This window comes from Pectinophora gossypiella, chromosome 1 (assembly GCF_024362695.1).
Source record: "Pectinophora gossypiella chromosome 1, ilPecGoss1.1, whole genome shotgun sequence".
NCBI classification, from domain to species: Eukaryota; Metazoa; Arthropoda; class Insecta; order Lepidoptera; family Gelechiidae; genus Pectinophora; species Pectinophora gossypiella.
In genome coordinates this window covers 10,886,946-10,899,864 of record NC_065404.1, presented here as the reverse complement: position 1 = coordinate 10,899,864, position 12,919 = coordinate 10,886,946, and the positions used below count along the sequence as shown (strand labels likewise).

Genomic DNA, 12,919 nt, shown 5'->3' with positions numbered 1-12,919 from the left:
GACTCAATGACACTTGATTTACTTTCAACAGTCATACGTTACTGGACAAGGTAACATAATGTTGGCAACAAGCCAGATTATTTCAATTAAGTATATTATTTTATTATACATATAAGTATCGGCATAGTAAAGACGCGCGACTGTCTACGTAGGTATAATAATATAATTAGTAATTATTAAACAACAATTTTGAAATTTATAATTGATAGTATTTTGTGTGTTACTTTTACTGTTCCGAAATAAATATTTTGAACTTGAATTTGATTGAATATTTGTTATATTTTTCGTCCCTAATAACAATACTACTTAATTACTCTCACAATCAAAATCATTTGTTCAACGTAATTATCATAGATAAACTTTTTGAATCTAGGTCATTTCGCGAGGTATTATGGCTGAGTGGAAGAAATGACAAGAAACTGCAACAGCAATGCAATATTTTAAATCAATGTAATAACATATTACAAGTTATAGGTACTCTAACTAGAAAACATCATAGAAGGAAAGCTAGAAGGAAAGAGAGGAAGTAAAGTTATCAGAGCAAAGTTAAAATCAACACGGAAAGAAGACGCGAACATTCAGTATTGTAACAATACAATACATGATAACATTTAGTGATACTCATTAGAGTACTTCCTATGTCGAACAGGTGAAACTATCGGTGCGTGGTAAATTAGCCTAGCTGGCATTGGGAAGGTCACTGCCATGGCAAACAATCCACGTACTCGTACCAACGGAGGTATAAACAGCTCTAATGGTATTAATTTCATGCCAACGCAATCTCTATAGCAAATATAGTTTAAGTCCCACTCCCACATGATTTGACTTCATATACATACTTACTGGTATTTTGGTTCAGGTGTTTTTTACATCTTAAAGTTATAGGTACAATCATACCTATTAAGTATTCTTTTTATTAATGACGCTGCCTTAATTTAATATTATTAATGTTCATGTTATACAATGATTGTAAACTAGTATAAGAACAATGTTATTTGTAGAGGAAATAAATGTATTACTTACTATTACTTTACTATTACTTACTATTATTATCTTGACAATCAACATAGCATCACGCCTTTATACCCGATAGGGTAAGCAGAGGTGTATAGTACATATATATTTCAAGTCCAACATATGGCATAGGTTTAATGGATCATTTATATGGGCAATTGGTGTTTACCTGTCACCATATGCTTCGTCGTTTTCATCCTAACACTTACCAAAGTAGCTGTAATTTGTCTTTTAATAACTTGTGGTTCAACTCACTCTCATAAGGATAACTAGCGCGTGTTTCTATAATAGATATATACATAACTATGCATGTCGGAGTACGATAGCACAAGCTTGGAATGTCATAACTGCTTAGATTATAATCGCATATTGAATCTGTACACGGTGTTAGTGACATCGTAACTAATACTGAGAGGGATGATTCGGTGGTTTCCCTCTTGCCTTAATTTATTTAGATTAGTACCAGTGGGTGATAGGTTTCTAAAGACATATCGAATGTCGCCAACACGAAGCCATAAACAATTTCCGTAATAAATCTGCATTATCTGAACAATATTATCACTGTGCTTTTAATAAGTGCCAGGACTTTCATTACTTATAGCATAATAAAGCAAGCTTACAAGTTATTGCATAATAAACTCGTAAGGAATTCAGTTCATGACATCCTAAACAAGACTGGATGTTTAATAGTAACATATTACATCAATGATTTAACTAGTCTAAGATGTTGCTTCCTAGGGGTCATTGTCGACGACATAAACAATTACTCATTAAAAGTTATATTTGTAAATACAAATAGTACATCCCCTTATCAACCGACAGTGCGCAGACATGCGGCATTGTATTCTATTCTTTTTTTTTGCCCATTGATAAGCAATGAATCATGCCGCATGATTCATTTCATATTTTATCATACATAATATTTTGTTTTATAATTGACACCCTTCGCAAGTAATATTGAAGCATTATTTATATAAACAAAAGTTGAAAACTGTAGCGGCACGATAACAAGTTCAAAGTTTAAGTTGGCGAGTCTTAAACTATTTCATACACAAGCAAAATATTGCAAACTTAGATTGAATGTTGCAAAGCAAATGTGAAAGAAGACGTTCGGAAAGTTCAAAATAACACCTTTAGGCATTCAGAATGAAATACGTACGGGAATATTGGATGGAAACACCACCCACACACAATATACAAGAAATCAACGTCATTTTGCAAAATTTATTTGTGTATGCTTTTTACATGGTATAACGGCCTCCGTGGTCCAGTGGTTGAGCGTTGTGCTCACGATCCGGAGGTCCCGGGTTCGAATCCCGGTGGGGACATGTCACAAAAATCACTTTGTGATCCCTAGTTTGGTTAGGACATTACAGGCTGATCACCTGATTGTCCAAAAAGTAAAAAGATCCGTGCTTCGGGAGGCACGTTAAGCCGTTGGTCCCGGCTATTACTTACTGATGTAAGTACGTAGTCGTTATATGAGTCATGTTAGGGGCCTTTGGCGGCTCAATAGTAACCCTGACACCAGGGTTGATAAGGTTGGTAATTCACCTCACAACCCACACGATAGAAGAAGAAGACATGGTAAGTATATTAATTCGACACAGATATATTTTATTTCAATAACACTTGTCTTCGATACTAAGTAAGGCTTAAAATGGTACATATTGTAGATACTTATTAGACCCAGCTAAAAACTTGGACGTTGCGTGGGCACAGCCAAAAGTTAGCAATAACACAAAACGAAGTCACTCTTGATATTCGTTATACAATAGATATAAGAAACCGTGCGATGACAGTCAGTCAGTTTTGTCAGTTACTACTTATGTATCATCATCATCATCATCATCATCATCAGCCCATTAACGTCCCCACTGCTGGGGCACGGGCCTTCCCTATGGATGGATAGGGAGATCGGGCCTTAAACCATTACGCTGGCCCAGTGCGGATTGATGGTTATTAACGACCGCTAATGCAGCCGGGACCAACGGCTTAACGTGCCTTCCGAAGTACGGAGGAGCTCGAGATGAAAACTTTTTTTGTGGTCACCCATCCTATGACCGGCCTTTGCGAAAGTTGCTTAACTTCAACAATCGCAGACCGAGCGCATTAACCGCTGCGCCACCGAGCTCCTCTATTATATTATGTATCATACCATCACTCATTTTTTTAAGCCTCTTTCGAAAAGAAATAAAACGAATGCTTACCTTTTTGTAGACTACGGTGATGAGCACGAGCTTGTCGAAGAGGAATATCCTCATGAGCTGCCGGCGTCGGCGCGTGGGGTCCATCGCGAAGAACTCGTTCTGGCGCAGCAGACGACCCTGGTTTAGCAGGTTCAGTTGCGGCTGGAACAACAACGAAATAGTAAACAAGCGTTTCTTTTTAAAAACACCTAAATAGTTACACCAATTCAAATACTAAACGACGGATCAACGAAAATTTAAATTTGGAGAACAATAGTCTGTTGTTTCCAATTACTCACGGTTTAATTATTATTCAAGTTGAAAACAACATAAGAATTCAAACTTGTGCATTATGTGTACTTTATCAATATACTATTTACTACGGAAGCCAGCGAATTAAGTAATTTCGCACGAACTATCTCGATATATTAATGGAAGAGCACGTGGTGAGCTGATGTGGAAGTAATATTATCTATTAATTGACCTTGTATAAATAACGTGAATTCACGTGATCAGCTTCTGTATTCTTCTTACCAGGCCTGGTTTTTGTTGACAGCAGAATTAGCAATCACAGCAGTCTCTATATTTGTTTGTAGCTGTTTGTAGTCTATATTTGTAATTACGCAGCGGCGGCGGTACATTTAGGATTATTTAAAATATTTGCGGAAAAAAATCGTATTAGAAATAAAAGCAGAAAACACAAAAATATTAATACATAGCATAAATAACAGCCCTTATACGTCCCAATGCTTAGCACAGGCCTCTCCTCAATCAATCGGACGGGGTATGGAGCATACTCCACCACACTGCGCTGATGCGCCAACCCGCAGTGCAATAAATACGATTATAACACATCAAGTAAGTATTGCCGATAAATTATAAGAATTGCTTATTCAATAACCGCTTTCACTGACTTCTTCTTACATTATAGTCTCCATAGGATATCGCCATAATTTAATGTTTTTGTAAAATTACTAGTGTAATAGTGTAAGTAAATAATATAAGATGTTTCTTTACTCATGATTACACATATTACTATGACTTCCTAGACGCCAAGTTGTTTAGAAAGTTTCACTTACCGGACAGTCTCGAATGTTTTCTAGTGCCATTATGCCATCGACGGCTGTCAATACACATTCGACCATAGTTTTTGCTAGCTTCAGACTTTCTAGTGGTGTCTCGTCGTTGTCAGAGGACTCTCCGTTGCTGCCTCCAGTCTCATCACTGTCCACACTGAGCTTCGATATCCTTGAGTCCGACTCGCATCTCTCGTTCTCGTAATTCAAATAAGTTTTCACTAAATCGTCTAGGAACAACTTGTATCGTGGTATCCTCTGTACTGGTTCTAATAAATAACTCGACAGGTCTAATCTGTCTCCTAACTCTAATTGTTTTTCCTGGAACCAAAAACATCATGATGGTTATCTTGGTCGTTAACAGCGATGGATCGCTATCTAGAGTCATATAAGTATCGATAACAATAAACGGTGTCGTTTGATACCTCATCAAGTTAAAAGCATTGTAAATTAGTATCAATAACATTGACTGCCTTTCACCGGCTTATGTGTAATTTGGGTCGAAGTCGGCGATATGTGATCTGATAGCGATTGAGTCTGCGGCGGGATTACTGGAGCAGAATTGTATCGCAACTAGACTGAGAAGCTGGTTAGCAAGGAAATGGCGCGAGACAATAATATAAGCTTTCACTCCAATATACTATATTATAAAATATTTTTTCTCATTACACGCTGGGTGCGTGTAAGTAATCTTAAAATCTCGGAAAATCTGATATTTTTACAAACTGGATTGTAAACGTAACATACTCTTCTGTTAGAAATTTACTTCAAAGCAAATGCCTACGCATTTGCAGATTCCATAAAAAAATAAATTGATTTATAAAGTAGGGTAATATCATTGCAGAAAGATTAAATGAATAATTAATTCTAATAAGCAGCACTTAAAATTCATAACGGAAGATCATAGAATAGTTCATGCTAGCATAACGGTGATCCAACAGTTAGGCGGTTGTTTAACAGCGCTTGGCATTGCGCATTTACTGAAATGAGGAAATAATGCGCGTGCGCACTCGCGGCAGTTTCTTGCGAATCGATAATGCATCGATCACATCGCCTCTTGCAGTTCACGACCACACAGAACGGGTTTTATCGCACAAGGCAAGAATGCCTTGACTCCACATTGCCAGGTGTTCGAAACATACAAAAACACCATAGTCATAGATCGTATGACTGATAGAATATTTCGACGCAATACGTATGTATCACAGTAGGTACGTAACCATGTCTAGGTCGTTTATAAGTGTTATCATGAACACAATCGTCTGCTATTTATACACTCAAAAATATCATTGAAGCGGAACATTTCGCGATAAAGAAAACAGTATTATTTTAAAATATTCGCTGACATATTTCAGGAATTTCCCTTGATTAAACTGTCATCATCATAATGAAGGAAATAGAAACTTCCCCTAAACTTGATAGCAAGAAAAGTTAATATTTAATCTTTGGTAAACCGATAGGAAATAAAGTGAACAATATTAGGAAAACAAAGAGCAATAAAAGTACTTGCCTGGAAGAATTGTTTGTGTTCAAATACCAGCCTCGTCGCTCTCTTGTTATTTCTAGAGTACATAACGTACATGTTGAACCGCTGCTCCTGTAAATACAAGTTCAATTACATCTACATTACTTTTCTTGTTTATATGGGTAACGAAAAATAACAGGGCATTTAAGGGCACAATAAATTTATGATAGACATTTCTTTCAATTTCAGTAGGTATATAATAATAAGTATATAATATTGCCAATCTTTGATGACAAATTCTTCTTCTTCTCTCGAGTGCTAAATACCGATTATTCATAAGTAAATAGGTACCCCAGGAGCCGTGGTAGCCCAGTTGGTAGAACGCTTGCCTCTCACTTTGAAGTCGCAGGTTCCAATCCAGCACAGGCCAAAACCAATGATTGTCGAATTTGTTTTCGAAGTCATGTTTGGTTCATAAATGATTATCACGTTTTCAGCTGTTAAGGAAAACATCGTGAGGAAACCCACATTCCCGAGAAATGCATTTCCGAAGATATGTGACCTAACCTGTATTGGGCAGTCGCTTCTGTAAAAAACCGGACTTGTCAAATCTTCAGGTTAGGTAACCGGACCCAGTAAAAAACGGGTTAATGCTAGGGAGATGATGAAATAGGTACCTCAAAATCCATTATATTTATTTTCTCTAAGAAGAAACTAGTGTATCCAAGCAAGTCTTATGTTGTTTAGAAAAGAAATACCAAACCTTTTAACCTGAAGGGAAAACTAAACCAATTACAATTTACGTTATATTAGGTTAGCCGTTATAAACATTTATTTTCTAGGGTATATGGCTTCTTAATTAAGTTAGCTTCCCGTTATCGGATGCTATCGAAAACATTTGTTTTCTAGGGTATATGGCTTCTAATATTTTCCTTAACTATGAAGTGCATGTGATATCAATTTGAGATTTAGTGATATGGGAACCGGCGGGATTAAAACCTATCACGAAAGTCTATCACGATTCCTACTATAAACATATAGCTCATCTTAGGGATAAGGGGGCAACTCGCCCACTCCTACCAGTATCATGAAACTATTTAGACGAGTAGACTACAAATATTTATAAATCGTGTTAACTCGCCCACAGGCCAGATATTAAATAGGTGACTTGCCACCTAACCCTATCTTCGCTAGTCTGTGTCTCAACAAGCTGGGTAAAATTCACGTATAATACAAACTAATAAATCAAAAACTTAAGACCTAACCGCACGGAAAAGTTTGTGTCGGTTTGCAAACACTAAATAATATCTGGTAAAATGATTTAGTGAAATTCAAATACTTTCACCAAAAAGAAATGAGTAAAACTAAATCCGCGAACAGGGTAATGTGGCATTAACTGACGGAACTGAAAAGAATCGTGCATTACTAATAACATAGTGGCTTGACCAGTGTACTTGGACCCTTGGTACTATTTGTAATTTCCCTTCTTTCGCCTTTTCATGAATCATGTCGAGGGGAAGGCTAATCCAGTTATAATGGCGGATAGTAAATAAAGCGTAGAATCACGCGCTCCGACAGTCCGTGACACAGATGTTTTTATAAAGAATTCTTATAATTACCGCTTGTTTCTTGGCTCTATTCAAAGGTTAGCCTTACCAGGGTGATCGTCTATTGTTTCTAGGTACATCGAATCCATTATTTTCCGGCAAGGAGTGTCAATAATCAGTTACGATGCGGTGTTAGGCACCGCCCCTTACACGCATTGCATCGAACAGCAAAACATTACAGTATCATAAATATGCACTTGGATTCATCGTTGCTATAATACTGAACAGTAAGTCTTAATATTTGAACAGTAAGTCACTACACTGAAACAAATATTTGCAAACTTTGATTAATAGGCTTCTGTGTTGTAAACGACCCTAAATTCAACGTCGATGTCCTTTAGTATCCATATTTGGCGTTACGGAATGAAAATGTGAATTTATACTTACGTATCGCCTAAAGCACTGCCCCAATTTCCTGAGATCATTCTCGCAGTCCCTCATGGCAGGGAGGAACTCGTCGGCGTGGAAGCGGTGGATCCTCTCGATGTTGGCGAAGATGTCTGGCTTGCAGCCGCGGAGGGACGGAGGGATGTCCTCCCGGCTCATCTCCGGGATGTAGTTCTCGATGACATGCCTCAGTCTCTCTACGTACACGTTCTCCGTATGAAGCAACTCGTTCACACGTTCAGTCAGTCGTCTGTAACAAAAAATATTTGTATATAAATTAAAAAGCGTGAAGTATAATAGTAATAATAACAGTTGGTTCAGATTACGGGTACCTAAATGTGGCCAGGGATAAGACTATTCACGATTCAACGCTATACGACGCGACGGTGATTACCAAGTTGGTCTAACAGAAACTGGGCGAGGTGTAGGTACTTAATTCATCTTGCAGTGGATGTAACTCTAACTACCCCAATTGGGATATAGTGAGCATTTGTTATACCCATTAAAGTGCAGTTACCAATATGCTCACTGGTAACTAAATATTTTCATATTCGAGTCGGAAATAAAAGATTGTAAAGTCGGAAATAAAAGATTGTGAAAACCACGTATGCGCCTGATGTGAATTTTGATAACAAAACTTAGCAATAGACAAGCTATTTTCAATCCAGGTAAAAAAATTGAGGGGTCAATTTATAACCGGATCGAAATTAATAGGGTCGTATACTAGGTTCAAGATAAATTATGATTAAAAACTTTTTATTTTTTCTATTTAACTTATTTATGAATTTTAATCAAAAATAATAAGCCCGACATTTGGCACGTTTTTCTATAACGTCACAGACACAGTGTGCTTTTTCATACAAATTCCATAGTAATTTCGTATTTTGACGTTTAGTAAAAAGTAACTGATTTGACTAGTTGGAAACTAGCCTATTGAAAGAAATCTAGGTTTTGTTGAAGAACATGAAATTAGAATGTGATATTTCAAAAGGGCGCTTATGTGGTTTTCACTATAAGGTGAAGATTTAGGTGAAGGTGAAGCACGTAATTTCAATAACATAAGTACACCCCGGACACTTCATACAAAACACCTCACATTGACGTTATCTTACACGCGCATCTGTGCATGTGACGTCTAACGCCATACGATTGATGACTAAAGTAAGACCGAGGGGGTGAGGTAAATCTAGCTCAGCCGCTGCAGAGCGGAGAGTTGCCGTTCTATACGTAGTATTATTCCTTATTCTTTGCCATAGGGTCCAAGTCAATCTAACCAGCCAGTGGTAGACAACATTTTAAGGCTTAAGAAACGCAAATTGCAACAGTATCCAACTGAATGAGCTGTCAGAATTTGTTGCTGTGCATGGATTACTATGAAGCTGCGCGCTGCACTTGGAGTTATTCCATTGTCCTAGCTTGTCACCATTCAAACTATGTCAATGTTAGATTGGCTTAGTCGGTTCTACCAATTGGCCTCTTGTGAATGGTCTATTATAGAAGGCACGGTGCATGGCGGCTGGCTCGCTAGTGCTTATATCTTTTGGGCTAGTTTTACCACTAGCTGACTAATCAGAATTTAACACAAATAGAACAATGCTCTTTTAACACCTAGGCTAGTCAAATTCTAAAGTAAGTGCAAAAACAGTCTTCTAAAATGTCTTCTTAAAGACACAAAAGAAGAAAACTTGTGTCAGAATTTAAACGTATTTTTCTTCTTATCGTGTGGGTTGTGAGGTGGAATACCAATCTCATCAACCCTGGTGTCAGGGTTATTACTGAGCCGCCAAAGGCCCCTAACATGGCTCATGTAACGACTACATACTTACATCAGTAAGTAGTAACCGGGACCAACGTATTAATGTAGGCATATAAATCCACAATTACATAACTAATGATAAATTAAAAGTATGAATAACATGACACCTTATTATCATATTTAGGTCAAGTTCTGAGATATGAAATAAACATGTGATAACTATTCCACTTCCTACACGAATTTCTTTAAAGCATTAAGCGTGATTGCAGAACCGAGCATAATTTTATGAATCTACAAACTGTTTACGGCAAATACCAGGTGATGAAAGACTAACTGAAGGACAAGTCTTGCAAGCCTCTATAAATAGAATGACATAGTTCACAGCATGCCAAAAAAGCCTATAATAAATAATAAGTAAACAAACCACGCAATCTCAAGCGTTTTGTCTCTAATTAAATTAACTCCTCTGCTGGACTGGGAGTAAAGAAAAAACATAGAATGCGTTCAACTGCGTATCTTCCCGTGCATGTCGTAAAAGGCGACCAAGGGACAGCGTCCTGTCGAACATGATGGATCATCTGTAAGAGCGATAGGCTGATCCCCTATCATCACACGGTTTATCATTATCCACCTTAGGACTAGTATCAAAAATGGCTGCAAATAGTTTCTTGATTATTTGTAGTTCTGCCCACCCCTTCGGGGAAGACGGGCGTGAGCTTATGTATGTATGTACTTATATTAAATAAGAACTAAGAACATATATTTGTCCGTTGCCTAGAGATGGCTTGCCTGGAGGTAAAGACCTCAACGGTTGCAGAAGCAGAGATGGGAGCCATCGGTACGGTAATGCAAAACGGAAAGGGCAAGTCACAGGGACTGTGACCCGGAACTGGACAGAGGGCAGAAGTAACTGTCAGTACTATTCAGAGGCGAAGAACGGAAGTCCTAGTACGGCTTTGAATAAGACTACTCTGGGCACCATCCCACTCGCGTCAGACAGAGTACTGCAGGGCGGAAGGCGAGAGAGAAACCACTGCCCTATTTTTCCCTAAAAAAGTAGCATGGAGAATGCTACACCGACAAGAGCGTGGCTCTTAAATTAGTGGTGACATATATTTGTATAAACAAATATAATAAACTGTATAGTAATGAAGCCTAGTTCAAATCTTAAGAAAATAATAAAGAGGCATGCATATTTCCATTCTAAGCAATCAAAGGTCAACGACTCTATCTAGTTTAAATCGTTCATCCATAACGGACATAATGCGAAGGAGATCCGCGTCGGAAGTAAATGAGCGCATGACCCTTAGTTTTTTTTTCAACACAATAATAAAATACAGCAATACCTCTCTATCAATCTTATTCTTGTTCATACATATACGTGAGTGTTATCGGGTTCATCGATTGTTTAATTATTACCTACTTATACACATTTCATTACTACAAATCTTTGCTTACGAATATATATACACTTTTATTTTTACCCATACCTAATTAAAAATAAAAAAGTAAAACGTACTTACAGTTTTTTATAAACACTGTTAACTCGACCATTATAGACCACCATAGCTTTCACGTTGATCTACCAGAAAGCTCGATGGAGTGTGGGTGTTTAGTTCGTCTTGCGATAGATGTACCTCTGACTACCCCACTTCGGATAAAGTCGTGAGCTTATGTCATGTGATGTTTGTATTAATAAAAATAAATATATAGAAAATAATAAGTACTTATATATCGCTATGTTCAATACAACTTATTTTGTGTGTTACTTTTATTAAACTTTTAATTAGCATTAGCAACTAGTATTGATAACATCTTCTACTCGTAGATAGTGTCGAAGATCAATGTCGCCTAGAAGGACTAATTGATGAATGCACTCAAGTAGTTTATCTTGCCATACTGAGATGTCGTCATATATTTGATCAACACAAAATCATTTTAAGATCTTTTTCAGATATTTTATCAATGCTATCGACCCGTATTACGTGCGATAGACGTAATGAATAAATCAATCAATCAAATACACTTTATTGAACAAATAAATCTGTATCAATAACAAAAATCTTGTATTGAAAGTAGATTGTATTTCACACACATTGACGCGGACATTACGTATTTTATAAGTAATTCTGCATTTACGGCATTCTTTGACCGGTAACACAGAAGCAACACGTCACAATGAGAATACGAAAAACGCCTTTTACTTTTATTACCTTTAATTAGGACAAAAATTAATGAATGTATGAATGTGGATGGATATAGGGGTAGGAGACGACCCAAGAAAGTGTGGATGGATTGTGGTAGACAGAAACAAACTTAACTAAACTGGACATAACAAAACCAAACTGAACTAAAACGGAATAAACTGAACTGCTGTGAATGGACTAAAACTGATATCAACAGAGACCCGCACATACACACATCAGTACACTCGCAAACACATATACACACACAATAATACCAATGGAATATTAAAATACAAAACTAAAAACAAAATTCAAAATTTTAATATAAATGCATGCCTATTTTTTTTTCTTCTTTTTTTATGTTCTTTTGACAATTACTGTAAGGTACAATTACGAAAATTGTTATGGAAGAGCTTTTTTTTTGACGTGACTTATTGTAGATTTGCCGCAGATGGCATTAACTACTTGGCCGGACAAATGGGGAGCGGTGAAGGCTCTCACCCGATACAACGTTTAAGACAACAGGCCTGAGGGTGCCCAGTTGGGCGCGAACCTCGGCTCAGGCAGTCTGAGAGGAAAAATATTTGAAAGAATTAATCGACTCTAGTGGGTCGATAGCGATAAGCGCTGAATGAAGGAAATCGTCGACCACGCCGGCGGGGTCGGTATCGGGGTCATATGGAAGAGCGGAGTCACCTAATACAAGCATATCTATGCTTAAAAAAAAGCCTATGTACCAAAAGATACTACAATAAACTTTTTTTTATTGTATAAAAAAGGATAAGTATGTGTGAAAGGTGTGAATACCGAGATGACGTCTGACAGAAATGAATGGAAGAGGAATACATGTTGTGCCCTAGAGTGGAATAAGGGTAGGATGATGCCTTTATTCAGGTCAAATTCTAGAACATTCCCGAGACAATACCTATCATGCAATATTCTTAATTTTCTATTCATCCCCGACCGTATACGGAACGAGATTACACAATGAACAATCAGTAATGATTAAATTACATACTGAAAACGTGAACTTATCGGGTTCGTATCAAAACAACAATTCAATCGCGCATTGTTAGGTACCTACCAATAAATGAATCAGGGTGACATACGCAATCGGAAGTAAATATTTGAAAACTTTGTGAGTATGTTTGAATATTATTTACAGCTACTTGCCTATTATTATCATCATTATCAGCCGTACGACGCCCACTGCTGGGCATAGGCCTCCCCCAAGGATCT

The 12,919-nt window shown here is 37.3% G+C and overlaps 1 protein-coding gene across 2 annotated transcripts in view; it reads right to left on the bottom strand.

Moving 5' to 3' along the window:
* The window catches only part of LOC126368898 (FYVE, RhoGEF and PH domain-containing protein 3-like), a 34,284-nt gene that overhangs the window by 15,038 nt on the left and 6,327 nt on the right, over nt 1–12,919 (bottom strand). For both annotated transcript variants that reach the window (XM_050013133.1, XM_050013124.1), the window contains exons 2-5: nt 7,739–7,988; nt 5,790–5,876; nt 4,283–4,600; nt 3,225–3,365 (exon numbers count right to left, since the gene is read on the bottom strand). In XM_050013133.1, the coding sequence (XP_049869090.1) occupies nt 3,225–3,365; nt 4,283–4,600; nt 5,790–5,876; nt 7,739–7,988 (796 nt within the window). The remainder of the gene's footprint in view (nt 1–3,224; nt 3,366–4,282; nt 4,601–5,789; nt 5,877–7,738; nt 7,989–12,919) is intronic.